This window comes from Mauremys reevesii, linkage group 1, assembly GCF_016161935.1.
Source record: "Mauremys reevesii isolate NIE-2019 linkage group 1, ASM1616193v1, whole genome shotgun sequence".
NCBI classification, from domain to species: domain Eukaryota; kingdom Metazoa; phylum Chordata; order Testudines; family Geoemydidae; genus Mauremys; species Mauremys reevesii.
The window spans coordinates 333,820,708-333,844,209 of NC_052623.1; the positions used below are offsets into that span (position 1 = coordinate 333,820,708).

A 23,502-nucleotide genomic window follows, 5' to 3' on the forward strand; every position below is an offset into this window, starting at 1 on the left:
AAAGTAAATAAGGCAGTGTTATTTACTCCTCATAACACAGGAACTAGGGGTCACCAAATGAAATTAATAGGCAGCAAGTTTAAAACAAACAAAAGGAAGTATTTCTTCACACAGTGTATAGCCAACCTGTGGAACTCTTTGCCAGAGGAAGTTGTGAAAGCCAAGACTATAACAGGATTCAAAAAAGAATTAGATAAATTCATGGAGGATAGGTCCATCAATGGCTGTTAGCCAGAATGGGCAGAGATGGTGTCAGAATCTCAGAAGATTAGGGTTGGAAGAGACCTCAGGAGGTTATCTAGTCCAACCCCCTGCTCAAAGCAGGACCAACCCCAACTAAATCATCCCAGCCAGGGCTTTGTCAAGCCAGGCCTTAAAAACCTCTAAGGATAGAGATTCCACCACCTCCCTAGGTAACCCATTCCAGTGCTTCACCACCCTCCTAGTGAAATCGTTTTTCCTAATATCCAACGTAGACCTCCCCCACTGCAAATTGAGATGATTGCTCCTTGTTCTATCATCTGCCACCACTGAGAACAGCCTAGCTCCATCCTCTTTGGAACCCCCCTTCAGGTAGTTGAAGGCTGCTATCAAATCCCCTCTTACTCTTCTATTCTGCAGACTAAATAACCCCAATTTCCTCAGTCTCTTCTCATAAGCCCCAACCCTTGCCCTCCACTGGACTCTCTCCAATTTGTCCACATCCTTTCTGTAGTGGGGGGCCCAAAACTGGATGCACTACTCCAGATGTGGCCTCCCCAGTGCTGAATAGAGGGGAATAATCACTTCCCTCGATCTGCTGGCAGTGCTCCTACTAATGCAGCCCAATATGTCATTAACCTTCTTGGCAACAAGGGCACACTTTGACTCTCATCCAGTTTCTCATCCACTGTAATCCTCAGATCCTTTTCTGCAGACTGCCGCTTAGCCAGTCGGTCCCCAGCCTGTAGCAGTGCATGGGATTCTTCCGTCCTAAGTGCAGGACTCTCCACTTCCTTGTTGTTTGCCAGAAACTGGGAATGGGCAACGGGATGGATCACTTGATGATCACTTGTTCTGTTCATTCCCTCTGGGGCACCTGGCATTGGCCACTGTCGGAAGACAGAATACTGGGCAAGATGGACCTTTGGTCTGACCCAGTATGGCCATTCTTTTAATGAACAAAAATATGGATAACAGCCCAGTCCTTCTCACCGATGCTGCTTGGCTAGCAGCACATCTTTGTTGACCAATCTGCAGAGCATCATTGGTGTCAACTTTGCATGATGTTCATTCTTTCCCCTCAAAACTGGAAGGAAAACTATATATCTGTGACAACCCTGGAGGAGACTGAAGGTGTTTGGAATAAAGGGGAATGGTGTCAGTACCATACATTGAGCACTTGATACGGTGTGTCAAGATTTCAGAACATGAGGTATTCCTGGCAGCACACAGGTTTTATGAGGCTCATTGGCATTGAGGTCTTAACATGTCCATTTGCAATGCAATATTAAACATATTTCACCATTATATTTTGCAACAGTGTCCTAAGCACTGCATATGGGCATGAGTTGCATAGATGCATTAAAAATAGCCGGCATTACTAAAATTTAAGAATTTAGAAAACAATGTAAAAACAGCACCTGGGACTTGAAGATATGACTGTGGGATTGTACTGCACAATGTGCATACTCCATCCAATATAACTACATTACTCTGTAATGTTTCATGTCACTCCATATATCAGAGCTGTTATAGGCCTTATATAGCAGTTATTAGATAAACCAGTTTTAATTTTATTTAAATATATTGCTATTGAAATACTAAAGCTCGGCTTGTCTGACTAACCTTGTAGCCTATAAAAAATAAAGCTGTTGTGTTGGGAGACAACATTTGGAAACAGTGGGTTTGTTGCCCCAGGGGTTAGTTTCTTGCATAGCTGAGAGATAGCAGGTGTTTGCTGCACAAGTATTTCTCATCTTCCAGTAGTAGCTGTAGCAGTTCATTAGACCAGCCTCCTGCTCAGAGCTATAGTTCCATTACTTTTGCCACCCAAAGGTAAAGCTGTGGATCCCCAGAATAGAAGCTCAAAAGATTTGTGAGCTACTAATTTTGTTCATCCGGAGATTCAGCACTCAGGTGGCTGAGTGTGTGTGTCACTGGCATCACGACTACCATGAAAAGTATAAAAAAAATCAATACCCCTGTCAGTACTGTGAAACATGTTAAAAGGCACTATCCTGCTCCCATTGAAGTCAGTGAGAGTTTTGCCTTGGATTTCAATGAGAGCAGGATCTAACCTTAAATGTTTTACCCAACTACTAGCTCAGCCTCTTTATGAAATCTCTACGTATGTTGACTATTTCTTTTTTCAGTTAATTCTGTCAGCACGTTATTTACCATATAACATTGAAAGTTCATGATACTGGTCCCTAATTGTATCCCTTTCTTATCCTCTCCTTCTTCCAGACTGAGCTTTTCTCATCTTCCCCAACTGACTGCATGACAGTCTCTCTAAGCAGGGGCTTTTATAAAGCACTACTCTAGAACTGATGCTATTGCAGTCCCATAGCTATGGATCATGCAGCAGAGATGAGGGGTGAGGTGAAGCAGTGTGCTGAGAATATGTTCCCCAGAATAATAATACTCATGTAGTACTTTTCATCTTACTCACAAAGGTGGGTAAGAATTAGCACCCCCACTTTGCAGATGAAGAAAGCGAGGCACACAGAAGCTAAGCAACTTGTCCACAGTCACACAGCATGTCATTAGCAGAGTTGAGACTAGAGGTACGTCTATACTACCTGCCGGATCTGCGAGTAGTGTTCGATGTATCAGGGATCGATTTATCACCTCTCATCTGGATGTGATAAATCGATCCGCTAATCGACGCCCATACTCCACCTCGGCAGGAGGAGTAAGCGCAGTCGACGGGGGAGCCGCGACAGTCGACTCGCCGCCGTGAGGACGGCCAGGTAAGTTGAACTAAGATACTTTGACTTCAGCTACGCAAATAGCATAGCTGAAGTTGCGTATCTTAGTTCAAAACACACACACACACACGCCCCAGTGTAGACCAGCCCTAGCTCTCATTAATTGGTAGTTCCCAGGCCTCTGCATAATTCCATCCCCCTCTCTAACATAAGCATTGTGTTCAGTGCTAGGCCCTTCAATTCCAGATAGATACTGCAAATAGGATGTAGTTCAGAGACGATCAATGAGAGTAGTTAGGAAATCGGAACTACTTTATACGGAAATACTCCGTTGAGGGTTTGTATGTATACTTGTCTGAGTGACCGTTCTGGGGCCATGGAGATCTGAGTCTGTTAATCCCTGAAGGGTGTAAACATGGCTCAAAAAAGTTGTATTTGAGAGGCTGATACAAAGGAGTGTAACTAGGAGAAATTGAATGAGATTAAGAAAGCTAAACTTCAGGCTGAATGGCAGGAAAAGGACACGTAATAGTTTCCCAGAAGAAATGACAGAAGCCCAATTTCTTGGGACACTTAAGGTAAGACTAGATAAAGCAATAAAATATATGCTAGAGTTGGCTGAATAGAAAACAAAATTCAATATAGATAACTAATTTCACTGGTAATTATTGAATAATATATTCTCCAAGTAGTATTCAGCCACCTATAGAGCTGATTAAATATCACAACAAATTGACAAGTTATTCAACAAAAATCAGTGAAATTCATCACATAGGGATTTGACTAATCCTATCTGGCCAGCCCTAAAATGAGCTATAGGGAACAATCCTGCACTGACAGAGTGATGGACTACGCGCTGATCCTGTGATTCATAACTCAGAAACCGGCCAACTGCAAGAGCTCCCTACCCTCATTGATCTGACCTGTAAATTCAGGTTAATGTTGAATTGTCCCACTAATCCATCCTTTGAATACTTTCAAGAAAAACAAATGTAATATTTTTAAACATTATGGTTAGAGGTTGAGAGCCATGTGATTGAGCTTTTTTGTATCTCTGGGTTATTTTGTAAGGTGGGGCAGGAAACAGGAAATTAAATTTGGAATAACATTATTTAATTGAAACATTGAACTCAGAATTTTCACTTAGCACTTTTTGCTGAAGTGAAGCCTGGATCTAGATTAGCAGGTGTGTTGCAGGCAGGATTAAGAGGCATTGGCAGTGTTGTTTGGGGAAGTTTACACAGCATAATTCTCTGCTCGGGTCTGTGTATTACTCCCCCACTTTCTTCAGCATCAGATCAATATTCCTGATTTGAAACTACACTTTGGGAAAATATAATTTAAGATCCATGTTTAGGAAATTATTATAGTAATAAAATGTGTGTGCATATTTATTTTAGATTGAATCACAAAGCACCTAACATTAGAACTATGAGTTTAAAAAAGATAGACATTTTAAACTGACACAAAATGTGCAATATAGTCTGTGGTATTGGAGTTAAAATTTACATGGTCACTAGGGATAGTATTCAGAATTAGAATGTCTGGTTTGCTTTTTTTTCATAATTTGGTCTGTCCAGAAAAACTGTTCCTATCTGCAATGAAATTGAACCTATCAGATTGAATGAAAAATAAAAAATCTGAACCTCAATGTTTTTCTTTTTTATATTTAGGAAAATCCCTCCTGCAGTAGATAGCCCCATGCCTTCTCCAGCAGCACATATCACCACCCCTTTTCCGGCATCGGTTTTACAGCCTTTCAGCAACCCCAATGCAGTGTATATTCCTTCAACACCCATCAGCTCAAGAATCACTTCTTCTTACATAATGACATCAGCCATGTTATCGAACACAGCCTTTGTGACAGCGTCGGATACGAATTCCATTGTGTCACACACCACAACTTTTCCTCATGTGGCCGCAAGTTTAAATATCATGGACTCACCTTTTAAGGCACCATCAGCTGTGTCACCAGTGCCAGCAGTCATCCCTTCCCCATCCCACAAGCCATCCAAAACAAAAACCAGCAAATCCTCAAAAGTCAAAGACCTATCGTCTCGGAGCGATGAATCTTCAAGTAACAAAAAGAAAAAGTCACAGTCTTCTTCCTCTTCATTATCTTTGCAAACATCCTCCTCGTCTTCATTTTCAGGGTCCCACAAAAAGAACTGTGTCCTGAACTCAAGTTCAACTTTGAACTCCTATCAGGCTACATCTTCCTATAACAGTATGTCTGTACACAATACAAACAATGGAACAAGCCCACTCAGTGCCAAATCGGAGCCCTCAGGACGGACTTCATTAGCAAGTAGCTCAACTGACTCAGTAAAACACATGAGCATGGTAGTAAGCAGTATTGACTCCTCTAATTTGTCTGTATCCTCCTTTGTGCACCATTCAGGGGACCATTCCCTGACAGCACATAATGCGGTGTCTTCTCTACCCCTTTCTTTTGACAAATCAGAAGGAAAAAAACGTAAAAACTCTAGTACTAGTAGCAAAGCCTGTAAAATCACTAAAATGCCTGGTATGAATAGTGTTCACAAAAAGAACACTGCCAACCTTATTTCTACGGTGCCAGATCCTCCAACCAGCTCGCTCTCTCGGCAGGTAAGGGATTCTTCCAGTTACTTCTCTGCAGGTCTTGTTTGCCTTATTTGAAATGTACTGAATTGTGGGGGAACTGGTTTTACAATTGTCTCAGACTCTGTTTTTCATCTTTTAACTTACTGTTTAGGCTGATGCAAAAATGTTTTTGCATTTGTTTTGAACCTGGTGTGGAAGGGAGGTTCAAGTGTGCAAAACACCTTTGTGATACTTAATTCAAATATTTTTGTTTTACAAGTTATAACAGTCTTAATGCAACTATACAACTAGCCAGTTATGTTTTAGAAACCAAATTGAGGGGGAAGGATGGGGAAGAACTTTCAGAAGTTAATTCCTGCTCTTCGTTCATGGCTTGGTACAGTGTGTGCAAATTCAATATGTAATCTATCTCAGTATCGCTCATCACTGCACAGCTCATCTGATTTGGTTTCTTTATATACAGATGTTTCGCTTTTGGAGTGCTATTTTTTTTTTCATAAACACATGCAAAATAAAGGCCTGCTCCTGAAAGGTGGAGAGTACCAGTCACTCCCATGGATTCAGTAACTGTTTTGTGCTCTCAGCATCTTTCTGATTCCAGACCTAAACCAAACTCGTTTTCCCCTTTGAGCAGTACTACTCGTTCACTCTCTTTTTAGGGGGTTGGCTCCTAAATGAATTGTTCAAAGACTGGTGATGACCTCAGTTCTGCGAATTAGGATCCCCTTTATTAGACAACAGTCCTTATTCTGGAGTACAGTAACTTTTGGATTGGTGAACTCAATAAAGCTAAAAAAAATAGACTTATTTCATAGTTGGAACCAGGAGAATGGAAGTTCGCTTCACATGTGGATTTGTTTTAAATACACTTGTATTTGTTTTTATTAACATTCAAATAATTTGTAAATAGTATGTGTTACACACGAAGGATAGTGACTGCTTTAAACATCATGACTGGATAATTCAGATCAGTACGTTGAAAAGAGAAGAAACAGTAGTTTTCATGGAATACTGTGGCTATTGGAACAATCCACAGTGCACTTATTACAGAAAACAAAGTAGTAAAAGGGCTTAAAAGAAACGTATTTGAGCCCTGTGTGGTATGGACTAGTTCTCACCGTAGGGGGTCACAAACAAGGCTGTGGGAGAGAGGGAGGAGTTATGGCCATCCTCTCTTTCTTTATGGATAGATGGCAGTGTGGGAACCCAAGGCTATTCCTGTTGTAGCATGGGGTCATGGTATTAAAAAGTGGTGATGCACTAGTTAATTGCGATAGCTAGTTTAATACATTCAGCTGGTATTTGTGAAATTAGCACTTATTTCCACAATAATCTGTATCTTCATTTGATTTTAATTGCTTTTATAAATAGCAGTTTTCAGGAGTTTTCCCTTTCCACTTCAGTTGGGTGACAAATTCTGGACAGTTTGTCTGTTAGAGCAGATAGCGATTGTCAGTCCCTCTAAGTTCTGTTGCTGGGCTCTGTTTTCTGCCAGATCTGTCACTGATTTGCTTTGTGACCTTAGGCAAATCATCAAACTTCTGTGCCTGATCTGTGAGCTGCCAGTGTCGTCTTCACCTGTCAGATGGTAGTATTTACATTTTTCAATGGGGAGTGGGGGTGTGGTCAGAAGCTTTTCTCTTTTTTGCTTATATTGAAACAATGGTACAGCCATCTCCGGATCCCTGAAGCTGTTCCCCAATCAGAAGTAGGAAAACTTAAGCCAAAGTAAAATAAATTCATCTTAACCACAGTTCTGTGCACCATTCATGGCTGTTTAACAGCACAGTTTCCCCCTTGGACTTGCTTCGTTGGCACCGACTATGTAGTACAGATTCCACCAGAGGGCTCCAAAGCAGCAGAGCTTCCAAGGAGGGTATTTCATTGAACATTTTGGTAGCCAAAGCCGAGGCGTATGAGACAATTTCCAAAGCACCTTTATTGAGCAGTTGATTATCGTTTTAATGTGCATGTGCTCAGAGCTTTGTATTCAGTGTAGTTTTTAAATATCTAAATAAATAGAATCAAATAAAGGTGGTTAGGATGCCCCACTTAAATAATCTAGGATGGAGAATTGCCACTGATTATAGAGCTTTGAAATCCTGGGAGAAAATGGCACCATATGTAGGCAAAAGTGTAAGGTGTGAGAATAAATACATTGTGGCCACATGCATACCGATAAAACCTTTATTATGATTTATTATTGATATGCAATGCACACAAACAAAGCTAGTCCCTGCCCTGAGGGGTTTTAGTCTAGAACAGTGGTTTTCAATCTGTGGTCTGTGGATCGCTGTGTCTAAGATTTCCAAAGGGTCCGCTCCTCCATTTGAAATCGTTTAGGAGTCTGCAAGTGAAAAAAGATGGAAAACCGCTGGTCTAGAAAGGAGAAAAAGCTGTAGAAGACAGGACACACTGCAAAACCCAGAGGTGGGGATAGCTTTGTGTGTGGCTTTTTGTTTTGTTTTAAACGAAAACTCTCCCTCCATATGGACATTGCAGAAGTGAGTTTTTAAAGGGAACGTGAACAAAGAGAGGATGGCTTGGGAAGGGCATTCCATACATAGGAGCAGCACAGAAATGAGAAAAGAGGACGAACAGGGCTCTCAGACCGGTGTAGTGGACAGAGTAAAGAGCCCAAGGGAGGGCACCATTATGTATTTTCTCTCTCCTGCTACCAGTAGAGAAAAAAAAATTACATAACATACAGAGAGATGATTTTGGCTTTTGAAAATGGATAATTTTGTTTCTTTGCAGGGAATAATGGCATTGTTTTTCAGTTGCGGTTGATCACATGGCTTAGTCCTTTAGCTCTGTCCAGGTGACCTGGATTTAACCTCATCCCCAGACAGTCATTGGAGCACCCTATATATCAGCCTTACCATCCCATCTCCATGCCAGTGGTTTGAAATATGTGCCCCAAAAAATACTAGGATGCCTTAGATACAAGACATTTTCAATATCTCAAAAGGGAGGAAACTCAGACTATAGATGATATTACCAGGGTGGATTTGATTTAAATCAAATTGATTGACCCTGGTAATGGAGAAGGGGTAAGCGGGGTGCAGGAGCAGGGAGGAGGGGGACACCCTGACATTAGCGCCCCCCCTTCTTCCTCCTGCACAGCAAGCAGGAGTCTCTGGGAGCAGCTCCAAGGCAGAGGGCAGGAGCAGCACATGGCAGTGGCGGGAGGGACAGCTGAACTGCCTGCAATTGATAGCCGCACAGGGAACTTAGGGGAGCTGGGAGCTGATGGGGGGGCTGCTGGTCCACCCTGGTTCCAAGCCCCCACCAGCTAGCTGCAATGGGCTGCTCTTCCTGCAAACAGTGGACAAAGCAGGCGGCTGCCAAACAATGTTAGCAGGGAGCATTGTGCAACTTTAAACAAGCATGTTCCCTAGTTGATCAGCAACGTAACAACAAAACAACGTTAACTGGGATGACTTTAAGTGAGGAGTTACTGTATAGCAACTGAATAACTTTATTAGCCTTACGTGTGAGTACTGAAAAAGCTGGGGGGTGAAGTCTTTTGTCTGAAATGTTCAAAGCCAGTTTAAAGCTGAGTTGAATGTTGACGGGCTGTGTTCTTACAGTATTTGTGTTTCTAGAATTCTACAACAGATCAGTGTTACTGGGAATCTTGCTGCTGTTCCCTGATGTAGAGTTGGCATTTTGTAGGTCTCCCCTTATAATAAGCGAGCAAGGGGCAGGGCACTGAAGGGCTCGGGTGACTGGTGATAGGGTGTGGAGCTTTTCACCTCTACCTAAAATCCAGCCCAGGGAGGCAGTATCTGGAAGCTTTACCTTTTGATGGCTGTGAAATAGACCAGTTTATAAATGGAATAAATTGATAGCTGGCCTCACTCTAATTCCTGTGTAAAGTTGTCCCCATCACCAAGAAAGCACCACCACGACTGGAACCTTTTTATTACCCATCTCAATAGAGTGCCAAGGACCAGATGGGCTGTGACTCTGAATTACCCTCCCACTCTTGGAAGTAATCCCTCCAGGTCAAGGTTAAGCGCTACCAGCAGAGCTTTGTGAGGAAGCTGATGCTGCTGCAACCCATATGGTTAATCTGTTCTGTTTATACACCGAGGGATTCCGTCTCCTGTGTTATCACATTCTCAGCATTAAATGAATGAGAGCCAAGAGGCCTGGGTTCTACTCCCAGATGTGCCACTGACTCCCCCTAGGACCTTGGGCAAGTCACCACACCTCTCAGTGCCTGTTTCCTCATCTGTAAAATGGGGGCAGAATGATCACCCACCCACCAGCTTTGAGACTTACCAGAGAAAAGGGCTATCTAAGTTCAAAGCATTGTAACTGGGGGAGGAGTTAAACAGACCCTAGTTTAACTGGCTATAGCGAATTTTTCATATCATTCTCCTGATAGTATCCTACAACTCCCTGCTGTGGACTTGACATGATGATGCCTTCAGTGGCTAGGAAAAGTGTTTACATAGTTGCAGTACTCTGTAAACAACCCATATGGCACATTGCTCCGGGACCCAGGGCAAAGACAGCCCCAGTATACAAACAGAAGGCTAAAGAAGGAATAGTGGTGCATGAAGCTTAGTTTATTCCATCAGTGAGTGTAGTTGTCAGGCACTGGTTGTCTGCATGCACGACTGGGAAGGTCTGTTACCATACATCAGCCTTGTCTCTGATACGAGTAAAAGAGAATTTGTTTTGGATAACATGTGCATAGAGGCACCACGATTGAGTCAAAACTGCCCTGAGGAGAAAGGTCAATGTCATGAACAGGTGGGACTGAGACAAAGGCCAAGCCCTGATAAGTGTGTGGAGTGGACAAACAATAAACGATAGGACATGGGGGGAAAGGAAAAAGGCCACAAAGCTGGTAAAAACCCAACCCAACTCTGACCAACCGCATACCCTCTCATTGCCCTTCTGCCACAAGCAGCAAGGAAGCAGTCACTGGTCTTCAGTGTGCGTCTCCAGGGCCGCCCAGAGGATTCAGGGGGCCTGGGGCAAAGCAATTTCGGGGGGGCCCTTCCATAAAAAAAAGTTGCAATATTATAGAATACTATATTCTCATGGGGGCCCCTGTGGGGCCTGGGGCAAATTGCCCCACTTGCCCCCTTTCCTCCTCCCCCGGGTGGCCCTATGTGTCTCACTCCACTCAGGAGAGAGACCTTGGCTTCTTCCCCAATGAATGTTATAAAATTGAGACTGGTTGACAATGAAATTGATCTGGTAAATTACCTGTTCCAAATATGTTTGTCAGCCACCGGTACCAATCCAGGATAAGCATATGTGATCCTTGCATCCTCAGAGAAAATGCTCCTGAGGCTTAAGAAGACAATGTTCCCCAGTTCTGAGTGGTTATAAATGCCTGTACACTGCACTGCTGGGCCCCTACAGAAAAACCTAACAGATAGAGAAAGTGCTGGCATCCAGGCAAACCCTGGGATGTGCAATGGACAATTTTATAACAATATTTTGACTAAATTTTATCTAAATATGTGTCTGCACATTATGTTGCACTGGCTCTCAAAAAAAACTCTGTGGTCCAGTAAATTGATCTCACTGCAAATTTACACCCCTGGCATCAGATCCTCAGTACTGGGTTCTGGAGGCTTTGTGCTGCCCTAATCAAGCAGCTGGTGATACTCTTTGTATAGGAAAGACTTCAAATGGTGTAATTCCTTGTAGCCAGCTCTATCCCACCAGTTCTCAGCCTCCCGAGCCCAGCATAAGGGTGTGGCAGGGCAGGGCGGGGTGGGGTGGACTGAGCAGGGTGTGCTCTAGCAATGCCCAAACACCTGCGCTGCTATGCCAGTGTCCAAACCAGGACCCAGCCAGCCGCAGGATATGAGGGAACAGAAAGGTGGCTTGAGGCTACCGTTCTGCCCTACCCTATCCTCCCCCTGCACCAAACACAGCTCAACTGGACACAAGGATCAGGTTTGTAGTTTGTCATCTCCTAGCTGTGTCTACCTCATACTCTCATACACATACAACTTCCCTACATTTGAAACCATTTTCAAACCATTTGAAAATCACTAGCGGGGTCAGAATTAAACAGAAAGCACACTAGGGCTAGAATAGTGAAGCCGTGTCCATAGCTCAGCCCTCTGAATCCAGGTATTGTAAGCATGGAATAATACAGATCTGAATCCCCAGTTATGGGGCACATGGAGAAGAGATTTAATACCTCTTCTGTCACGCTTTTTATAATCAATCATTCTAACATATTCTGTGCAAAAACCTGCCCTGCCGTTAAACAACCCTGCCCCTCTAGATGGAGGCAGAAGGAAGCATTGGGTAGGTTGGCAGGCTAATACAGCTAATATATTCCACACGTAGAAGAAAGCATGTAAGTGTCCCTCTCCTCAAATGCAATGTAAACTCTCTGTCCACTGGGCTAATAAATTGATCTGGCTTCTTGTGCATTATAGAAGGACCATGTCAGTCTGATTGAAAAATGCTCTCTTCCCTTTTTCCTCTGACCAACTAGCAGAGGGAAGGATTTGCTCTGAATCAACGTGTGTGCTATGGCTTTGATCCTCAGTACAGGGAAATAAACATGTAGAAGGAAACAACAAACATGATAGAGAAGTCTCTGTGCAGTTGAGACAACCTATATATCTATGAGAAATAGCTAGAAAAGAAGCAATTGCAAGGGTCCATAAAGTGTTTAAAATGCTGAAAGGTACAATATAAAGGGAAGGATGCAACAAACCTATTTATGAAAGTAAGAGACTCAGGATGCAAACTGAAGCTAAAAACAAGGACAGGAACTTAAGGGGCATTGGGAAACCTGGCTTTACACAGAGGGTGATTAATATGTAGAATAAACTATACAAAAGACAGCAGTAAAAGCTGCAACCTTGCCTATAAAAGGAGTTTGTTAGACAACGCCTAACAAAAGGGTGTTTAAGAGTATAAACATTAAACTAGGGGAATGCAACGTAGGTTCCTCCATTCAAAATAGTCATAAGTGTCGTCCTGCACAACAGTTAGAGGTAACTGAGTATAATGCAGCACTTCCCATTTGCAGCTGTTAGGGCTGCAGATTCACGGGGACAGGTACTGGAAGTTGACCATGACACACAGCAAAATGTAATAAAGTTTGAGGTCAGAAATCCAAAGGACTTCTCAAGACTCAGCAGCTTGAGGCCTTTGCAATGTGTCCACTAGCTTGAGGTGCTGCAATAGATTAGCTGCAGCCCAGTGCATCAGACTGAAATCAGTCTGTAGGCCACAAGTCAAAGTCGGGTCACTACAGAGCTAGACAGAGGGTCCATCTGATTTGTTGTTTTTCCATCCCATACTGTTCCAGTTAGTGTTTCCTATGTGCTTTGTGAAATGTAACTACGTTTGCCTGCCTTTAACAGGTTCCGTGAGATCACTAGGATTATAGCTAAAGAAACTTGGTTTTCAATAGACAGTAGCAGTTACCTCTGTTTTCTAAATAAATGTAAAACATGCTTTCAACATGAAAGAAAACAAGGCCAATACAGGCTTCCCATGCATCTGACAACAATGTGCTTTTCAATACTATTCAATTAATGTCTTTCAGATTGGAAAAAATAACAGTGTAGCTTTGTCACAATCCAGTCCTTCGAGTACATCAAACCCAGTACACAACAGACAAGTAAGTTTTGGGGTTGTTGTTTTTAAGCAAAAGTTCACTTCAGTAGTCCAACAGCAGATACTCTGTCAAGTAAAGTTTGAATCATTTTATGTATTAAATTATATTTTTAAGCTTTGTCCTCTGTAGATTTAATCCTCCTTTTATAAATGATTAGATTCCCCCCGCCCCTCATTAAGATTCTTTTTGCAGCTGTTTATTGCTCCCAAAGAGTGTATGGATGGTGAGTTTCCTGCATATTGTTGGCCACCCACACCACTGCCCAGTCAGTTTGTCGTTTGCCTGGCCAGCTGTCTCTGATGTGGTGGAACACCAGCCAGCAGCAGCTGAAACAGAGCTTTACACATAAAACTCACTGCAAAAGGAAACTGACTAGGCTGATGCAGCAGTAATCAGAAGAGAGAAGTAGGGCAGAGAAATATTTTGTTTACCTGGAGCATTCACAGGCATGAAGCCCCTCAGCTCCCAGCATTGGCTTAGGGCCTCCATGCCTGCAGACACTCCAGGTAAACAAAATGACAATGTATTAGATATTCAATTCAGTGATTCCATAGAGTTTAAAATCATCAAATTTTGGTGTAGACCGGTTTATAAGCCGACCCCCGCTCTTTGATGCATCACTTTTTTACCAAAAATATTCGGCTTATGAACGAGTCTATACGGTACTCTGAATCTGACTCCTTCCCACACCATCAGACATCGCTCAGGGCATGAACAATGCTCTGCCATCCCTGTCTATCCCACTGTTTGCTGGAATGACTACCTTGTTGTGTTTCTGTAACGCAGCTTGTTTGAGAGGGCAGGTTGTTGGCCTGTTGCTCAACCTGGCGGACTTGTGGACTGCTTTTCATTTGGTCTCTACCCTTTGACATGTCCAGCTTGGACGGCCCTACCAGGAGTTAAACTCCCACCAGGCTAGCTCTCAGGGTCATTGGAACACACAAGCCTTCCCGTTGTATCAAGTCCCCAGGGAACGATAAGATATTCCCCCATAACTATTCCCCATATGGACAGTCTACTTCAAAATAGAAGTGACTTTCTTCAGGAATAAGTACGCCACTCACAAAGCAGTCAATGCTGGTCAATTTTCCCCATGTAGACAAGGGAGGAGAGAAACAAACAGCAGGAATAGTGATAGTCCTAATGCTGATAGCTTGCATCATTTTCCCTCATTGACAATAATCTGAATCACCATCATTTAGAGATGAACGACCAAAATATGACCTAAAATAAAATAATTTATTCCCCCTTGCTTGCTGATTTAAAGGAGGAAGTACATGGAGGAAGAACTACTATTAATAAACAAATGCATTGGAAAATCTCTCCTTGCACACTGGCTTTTTGTTTTGAGAGAATGACATCCAAATACAGTCAGGGGTGAAAGCTGTTACAAGGCGTAATACAGATGTTTGGTTGATTTAAGGGGCAATTCCTGTTTTGTTCTTTCAGCTGCATCATCTATACACAACCCCAGGAATAAGGTTTGTTAGTTAACTGCTGTACTGGATCCACCAGTGAGAACCCAAGAGTACAAAACATTGATTTTGTGGCAGTCGTACATAAACAGAAGCTATTACACTGTTGCCAGCTCTTGCAGTTTTATCAAGCATTGCAATATTTGAAGCTTGAAAACATGAACCCTAAACGCAAATAAACCAAAATATATTGTTGTTTTTAAATATCATGATTTAATGGGGCCTGACTCAGGGTTTTTGAATGATTGGGGTTAATACTGATCATATGAATTGGCAACAGAGTGCTCTGGAAGTCAAAAATTAGGCTTATGCTACATGGCCATGTCTCTTTTTGTAAGATTTTTGTCAATTACATAAACTGATCTGGTATCTGAAAGTTGCAGCAATCAGGATATTGTCACAGTAGCCTGCACTGTGTGGTTTTTAATAAACCACAATGGAGCTGGTAAAATGACTTTACATGAAAATGTCTTCTACCTGTTGATGTCAGCTGCGAACTAAAAGCAGACTTCCCCAGAATTACTGGCCATAACATCCATCCCTGCATTAGATTTATAATTAATCATTTTTTTGTCTTTGTAATATTTTTAGGTACCTGACTGTTTTAATATTTCAAGCCCTTGTATTATGGTTTTTAAATATGTATAACCAGATCATTGTAGTAAGAGGTGACAATGCATTGTATGTCATTTGGGATTACAATAGTTTTTCTGCCTAAGGCTAGTGGAGATGTGATGTATAAGGAAAAGATTCTTTAGAACTGCCTCCTGTTTGTTATTTCACATTTGCCCTGATTCTTGTGTTCATTAAATCAGTGTATCACTGAATCTCTTTTTTTTTTAAACCCTACACACAGTCTCAACAAGAAACAAACAGCATATTTGATACAGCTTCTTTTCATTGGAGTCTAATGTAATGAGTTTATTTATTTCTTAGAAAAAGAGAATGTATTTCTCAAAAGGAATTAAACTTTGTTTTTCTTAAATCTCATAACAAATAAATTCCTTTTCTAGCCTTTGCAGGTGCATTATTAAAGTTGTTACAGTATTGAATGAACAAGTGCATGTACTGGGAAATGTTTCATGGTTTTGAAATTGGCTCTGGTTTCTCTTTTAGAAAACATCAAATCGGACTGGTAGGATAAGGACTCTTCCATAGCAAGGAAAAGGAACCAGCCTATAATCTCTAGCTCTCAGCAACCCTACACCACAAAGTTTTTATTTTCTGTGTCCTGCAGGTGGATTTAACCTTTTAGCAGTTTGTGGTTCTAAACAAAATTTACAGAAAACTGCTATAACAGTGGATTGTTTAGTTTCTCGCTTGTATTTGCCACTGATCTGTGCATTCTGCTTTTGTTCTGTTTCATGCCTTCTCAAGCTGTTAATGTTGCTTTGCTCCCTTTGTTTCTTACAACAGTAACAGTGGACATTCCAAAATAATCTAATTCATGGCTTGGATTTTAAATTGTCCCCCAAAATTGTTATCATTAATTACAAACAACAGTAATCTCTGGATTTATGCTTGTCTTATGGATAAAAAATATTACCTAGTGCATTTCTCAGCAGTTTGTAACAATTGGGGCATTGCAACTTTAAGAACTAATTTTGATGGGTGTGCTCAGCACCCATAACTCCCATTGACTTCATTGGGAGTTCTGAGTGCTCAGCATCTCTCAGGATCAGGCTCTTAAGGAGTCTGGACTCCAGTCAACGCATGGAGGATATACACATCTAACTCCTGCTAAAGTTAGTAGGAACGCAACAGAAAAATTCCCCATATCGTGGTGGGAGTTGTGACCCCTAAGATCATACTACTGGTTTGCTTCATTAAACAATTTGGGTTTGCAAGGACAGGAGTTGAACAAATTGGTTTGCATCAATAGAATTGCACTGACAGTGTTTCTTATAGGATTACTGTTTTTTTTTATATAAAATGTAGATTTTATAATCAGAAAATTGATACCAGGTACTGGAACATTAGTACAGAGGAGTTAATTTTTATTTCTACAGTGTTAAAAGTGCACTTATATGCTGGTTTATTTACATCTTGGGGGAAGGAGAGACTGCAGATAGTAAGGAGATTACTTTTTTCTTTTTTAAAAAAAGAAGGCTTAAGGCAGATTTTAAGAATTATAAAATGTTTAAGGAATTGTAAACAAGGCTAGACCCTTTGAAAAAAGTTTAGAAGATATTCTTAAAGTACATTTTTATAGTGTTAATTTTGTAATAATTTATGTTTTACTGTATTTCGGAGCTAGCTGACCGGAATAGTTTCAGAAACAGTATGAAATGTAGGAAAGTTTAAGCAATGTTTATATTTTTAAAATGTTCTTTGAATTATGTTTTTATTGAACATTTCTTCAGACTGAAAAATGTGTACATATCTTTGTTATTTTTGCACAATTTTTGTCTTGTTCAGTTTTAGAAGCAGAACTATGTTTGTTTTTTAATTTATTTTGAGTTGTAAAACTGCAGGAATTTAAAAATCTTAGTAACAAAGTTACCCTCTGTAATTGATGAAGTGTCCCTCTGCGTCCAGAGGAAAAACATTGCTTGTGGGATTCAGTGGCTGCTTCTCAGAAATAATGCCTGTCAGTGACTGAAGGAGTAATTCAGTAGTTTTAAGAATGTTTAGCTCTTTACATGCATCTTTTAATTGGAAAGCTGGAACATGGAGACTAACCTTTGAATGCTGCTTAAATTTGTTTTCAACTGGCTTAGGCCTGAAAGCATTTGGTGAAAGCGAAGTATCAAGTGAAAACCCATGGTATTTCTCCCTTCATTAAAGAAGCATTATTTGATTTTATATGTATTAAAAACTTCAGCCTGAAAAGTGAAATGGAAATAAACCTTTTTAAAAATGGATATAAACTGGACCAGCCTATAATGCATTATTAGTGTAGCATTCACTCGCAGTTCTTTTTCTCCCTCATTTGCCTGAAGATCTTGTGATTTGTTTCCAGCAATCTAGGCTCAGAAGCTTTGGTTGTTACACATACGCAATGCATAGGCCCGTCAGCCATAAAAAAAATAAAAAAAGCAACTTGGATAACTTGTATGCCTTCTTTTGTATTGATGTAACAATTGTAAATAGTGCTGATCGACCTTTGTAGAGAATAGTTTATACAGCATATTCTATTATTGCTGATTCTCAGTGATCTATTGTTTTAAAAAAAGAAAAAAAATGAAAATTTTCTATTTACACCTTATATTTTGTTATGCTGTTGACCCATGGCACTTTAACAAAACTCTGTGGGTTTTGCATAGCTGGTCAGTCATGGGGTATATTAAATAACTGTTGTTGCACAGAAATGAATTTGCACCTGCTATATTGTGCTTTCCTACTTCAGATTTTAGAAAATTTTCCAGAAAACTTTTGAAGAAAGCATGTCCAATCATTCTAAAAAAATAATGCCATACTTGTACAGTCAATTTCTTTTCTACAGTCCATATTTTGTAACACTAAGTATTTTCATTCTTTGTCCTGCACCTTTCTGTGTTAGCAGTATCAAATAGAATTCATTCCATGCTTGTGATAATTGTAAGCAGAATAAATGTCTAAAGTAGGTGTAAATAGTAAATTCTATGGCTTACAGTTTTAAAAAAGGAAAAACCGAACAAACATGTATCTGATTGATACTGCCATGGTTCAACACCGGGCCTGGAGATATTCTCTAGTGAGCGATTGTATTTTTTGTTTTTTGCTTTATTATTATTTTTTTTTGTAACATGGCTTTGTAAATAAAATAATTTATATGTTTGTAAGAAAAAATGTGCAGTGTCATTATTTAACTTTAAAAACAAATGTGTATATATTTTGAAATTGTACTTTTCTTCATTTCACAGGGTAAGATTAACTCCAGTGCGGAGAACCAGCCAGTTGGACTAACGGGGTTCTGTGACGCGTTCTCGAGGTGCCCAGAACCGTAAACCCCTGTTACCCCTCTGCCTCAGCAGGTGAGAGCTTTGGCAGAGCTTAAACTGTGACAGCTCCCCGCCACACCAGTCGGTCGGCCACACCAACAAACTCCTCAAGAATTTGCCAGTCTAAACCTTACCTTTCAGGTAAAATGCAGTGAACCCCAGTTTTCAAGTTCCCCAGAGACATCTCACTGCAATGTCCAGTCCCTGTGATTGGACACACTCAGGAATTAGTGGTCCATTGTCTCCAAGGAGACAGAATACACACCAGCCTGCTGGTTCAACTCAGGCTGAATGCCTTATTTTAGTGTAACAGCACTGGGATGAATTTATAATAAAACAAAAATAAGTTTATTAATAAACAACATAGATTTGTGGTACCAAGCAAGAGAAAAAGAGAGACAGGGATGGTTACAAACAAAACAAAAATAATACATTTTCTAGTGACTAAAACATAACGTTAGCAAGCTACAGTCTCTGCCTGCTAATCATAACCCCTCTCCAGCCCTTCTCCTCATGGCAATCAAATCCTCCCTTGCCCTCAGCAAAGCAACCCCTGACAGTCTCACCTAGACACTGGAAATTAGCCAGGGTTTTTACCCAACAGGGAACTGGAAATTACCGGGTTTTTGTCCAACAGGGAACTGGCCAGTTTGAGAGACTGAGTTCTGGGGCAGGAAGTAACACATCCTGTTGCCTATGTTTTCCTCTCACCCCAAAACAGAAAATAAAATATTGGCATAATATCTGATACTTAATAATTAACCAAGTGCTAACACTTTTCACAAAGTGATTGTTCCATATCTGACTTCTGTCCTCATCTTCAAAGGAAACCAGCACAACATCTTCAAAAGATGAGCCTGGGAGCTTAAATTCATAACTTTACTAGACACTAAAAATAATGGATTTAATAAAGGCACTGTAATCTGTAACCCACTAACCCCCTTTTTTGTCTTATGACTGCAGTGTTAACTGGCTACTTTACCTTGAATGGTCTCTTACAATATGTTACTCCTGGGGGAATTATGCACCACTGCGCACATGCAGATATTTTTTCTCTGCAGAATATAGATTCTGCTGAAGAGGCACTGCAATTACACTTTTCACCCACCAGGGGCTGCTGTGGCACCAGAAGAGAGAGCAGCAAGCCAGCAGAGCGGGATGGGGAGAGTCTGCATTCCTCACAGTGGGGCCAGGTGAGGAGGCACAGAATGGACAGAGTGGGGCTATTGGGCGGGTCACAGAGTGGGGTTCAGAAGGACTAGTGTGGTGGGGACAGACTGTGGCATGGGCTCAGAAGCTAGTGGGATGGCAGCGTTGAGCCAGTGGCTGAATGGGAGGGGGGCTGCAGGGCCACATGGGGACAGAGCTGCAGAGACACATGGGGATGGGGGTAGATAGGCTGCAAGGCCACATCGGAATGGGGGAGGGGAGGCTGCAGGGACACAGGTAGGAGGGCGGTGTGGGGACTCGTGGAAGGTGGGAAGTATGCTGCAGGGACACACACGGATAGGGGCAGATGTGCCTGACTGAATGATAGAAGCTAGAGGTCAGCCAGGGTCTGCATGGGGGAGGCTACCCTGTTCCATATTTCTCCCACCCACACCCAACAACCCTCCAGGTTCACTCCCAGGCTCCTTCCCTCTCCCTCAGCTCCTCCGTTACTCCTGACTCCCCCAAGTCTTTGCACCACTTCTGATGGGTGCAAGAAATATGTTTCTGTATTGCAGTTTAAATGAATTACTCAAAACTCTGTATTAATACACCTAGTAAGGAATCTATTTGTCAAAAAAAAAGTTCCTGAATCTTTGTCTTTTGTCTGTATTGTTACAGACTTACTGGCTGATAGGTATTTTGAAATAAATTACCAAGATAATTGAAACAGGAGTGATTATATTGTGTTATTTTGGCAAATAAAATATACAGAATTTTGCAGAGTTTTAAAATGTGCACAGAATTTATTTTTTTTGCGCAGAATTCCCAGAGGAGTTCACATATGTGTTAACTACTTATACTAAACAATCTATTTCACCTTGTATTTAGCTGTGACACTGAATACTTTCCCAGAGCTGAAGAAGGCTGTGTAAACTCAAAAGCGTCTCTCTTTCACCAACAAAAGATATTTCCTCACCCAGCTTCTCTCTCTAAGGGCAGGTCTATGCCTAAAACACTGCATCAGTGCTGCTGTGCCACTGTAGCATTTAATTGAAGACACTCTATGCCAACAGGCGAGATTCTCCTGTCATCATAGTTAATCCAGAGCCGCAAGAGATGGTAGCTATGTCGACAGGAGAAGCACTCCCACTGACATAGCACCATCTACACCAGGAGCTAGGTTGGCATAACTACGTTGCTCTGGGGTGTGAATTTTTCACAGCAATATGTCTGTATTGTAGACCTGGCCTAAGAGCTAGCAAGGCACTCAGCAGAAGCAGAGGCAAAAAGCAGTCGGTATTAAAAGGAGTCCCCTGGTGGGGGCAAGACGGATTTGGAGACGTGCTGCTTTCTCAATACAATTGCTCCTCTCCTCTTCCCCAGGTCCCCTGGGACTAATCTGGCTCCTGCACACTGATTTAGGAAATGCTATTTCATGAACCTACTTCCGAATCAAGCCAGCACCTGCAGTGTGTCCAGCCTCAGCCCTCAAGCCACTATCCTTCTCCGTTACACCTTTTAAGTCCCTGGGCAGTTTGGGCTCATGCATCACTAAGGGTACGTCTTCACTACCCGCCGGATCGGCGGGTAGCAATCGAATTCTCGGAGTTCAATATATCGCGTCTCATCTAGACGCGATATATCGAACTCCGAACGCGCTCCCGTCGACTCCGGAACTCCACCACCGCGAACGGCGGTGGCGGAGTCAACGGGGGAGCCGCAGACGTCGATCCCGCGCCGTGAGGTCGGGTAAGTAACTCGAACTAAGGTAGTTCGACTTCAGCTATGCTATTTGCGTAGCTGAAGTTGCGTACTTTAGTTCGACCCCCCCAGGGTAGACCAGGCCTAAGAGATTAAAAAATGTGAAGTGACAAAGTTCAACTTCATTGATAGATTGTATACTAACTTTCAGCCAAATTCAGTTTCCAACAGCAAGACACTCTAAATACCTGAAAATACACTTTATCCTGGAGCTGCTGACAAACTCTTAGCCACAAGCATCTCCATATTCCACACATTATGCAGCCACGAAACTTGGTTAAATCCTTTTTTCCCAACTCACCCAATGTTTGGCTTCTCTCATAATGGTTTGCTCTACAAGCTTTTCGCAAACCTCCCTCAACGATCCCACTTCCATGGCTCATACACATCAAATCCCATGGTGATGAGTAGGGATAATGAACCCCCTGTATAAGGCATTGCCAACCTAAGCATTCAAAATTATAAACTCTACTGCCCAAAAATCATAATTAAAAATTATGAATTAAAATAATAAATCACCTTGGGGTTTCCTCTGCTTTGTCATTTTGAAGCATTTAGGTTTTCCCCATAAAAGTGCCCCCCCTCAATTTGTGTGTGATAATTTAGATTTAAAATTCTGCCTTAACTGTACTAACAAAGATGAGTGTCCCCTCTGGCTTTCTCCTAACTGCTGGGGTGGGGAAACTTTCTTTTTTTTTTTCTTCTCCCTTCTCCATTTCCGCACCAAACATTGGCCTCCCTTCCTGCTCCTGTCCCTTACATACATGTTCCCTTTTCCCTCTGGCTTCTTGCGCCTCATGGTCTCCCTCTCTGCCCTTCCATATTACCCTCTCTGAAGTTTCCCTCTGCCCCCATATTCTCCAGCCCTCTGTTCATCCTTGTTCTCCTCTTATTACTGTAGTTATGTGCATTTCCCTGCCCCTCAGGACTTGCTTTGTTCCCAAGTTTCCTCCCCTCCTCCCGGAAAACAATGTGCAACTTCTCTGCAAAGCCTGAACTGCTAATTTGACTGGAAGGGGAAGGGAAGTCAAGGATGAAAGTGGTCCTAGTATCCCCTGGTTGCTTCTGGGAGGAAGAGGCGGCTCTCAGAGGGTATGTCTACACTGCACTTAGACACCAGCAGCTGGCTAAGGGGCTGTTTAATTGTGGTGTAGACATTTGGGCTCGGGATGCAGCCTGGGCTCTGGGACACTGCCACCTTGCAGGGACCTAGAGCCTGGGCACCAGCTCCAGCTCCAAACAGCCCATTAGCCCAAGTCCCACAAGCCTGAGTCAGCTGGCACAGGCCAGCCATGGATTTTTAATTGCAGTGTAGACATACCCATATATGCCAGGACACCAGGTGTTAAAAACCTGTAATGACTGCTGGTGGGTATGATGATAGCTAGAGAATTCTGCAGCCTCCTTTTTGACTATATTCCTTTATCAGACTAATTCAGAGATCTTTAGTGCTATAACATGATATACTAGTGTTGGCAAAGGATTAAATACAGAAAGGTCTAGAATAGAGTAATAGGCTTTTATCCCATATGCCCAGTAATCACTATTGTCTGTTTCTGATTTGGTGGCCTGTTGTTGCATCTTTCCGCTCTTGCTTATTCCTTCCAGAGCTACACTCAGTTTCTTTTGTTTTTTAATCTTACTCTTAAGCATCTTTTTCCTATTTCATATTTTGGGGAATAGAAAGACCGTTTCAGTTTTGATCTTCCCTGTCACGCTGTTTACAAAGACATTCATCCCTAGGTTTCCAGTGTGACTGGAACATCCTGTTCCTTATTCCTGGTTGTGATAATTGATTCTGTATGTGGAGAGAGGTTTCCCTGAGTCATCCACATTTCACACATTTGTTTAGGCATAGCAAAGATCAGACTAACTGAAATATGGAGCTGAAGCATCTCTCTAGATTGTGCAGCAGAGGGAGAGCAGCAGTCATCCTTTTAAAAATCTCTCAATGCCAAATTTCACAACCTGTAGCTGACCAAATCACTTCAGTGGGAGTTTTGCATGATTAAAGACCCCAGGATGTAACAGTGAGAAGCTGTCAACATGGCCAGGGCCGGCTTTAGGCCAAT

General features: G+C 41.9%; 1 protein-coding gene across 4 annotated transcripts in view; it reads left to right on the plus strand.

Moving 5' to 3' along the window:
• ATXN7L1 (ataxin 7 like 1) overlaps window positions 1-19,709 on the plus strand; it is a 197,182-nt gene extending 177,473 nt beyond the window's left edge. For 2 of the 4 annotated variants that reach the window (XM_039517081.1, XM_039517093.1), the window contains 3 exons: window positions 4,586-5,522; window positions 13,048-13,122; window positions 15,711-15,888. In XM_039517081.1, coding sequence (XP_039373015.1) covers window positions 4,586-5,522; window positions 13,048-13,122; window positions 15,711-15,752 — 1,054 coding nt within the window. In that variant the 3' untranslated portion in view covers window positions 15,753-15,888. Of the gene's footprint in view, window positions 1-4,585; window positions 5,523-7,023; window positions 7,072-13,047; window positions 13,123-15,710; window positions 15,889-18,439; window positions 18,551-19,628 lie in introns of those variants that run through there. The other 2 variants (XR_005591675.1, XM_039517088.1) reach the window with 2 other exon arrangements.
• The last annotated feature ends 3,793 nt before the right edge of the window (window positions 19,710-23,502 follow it).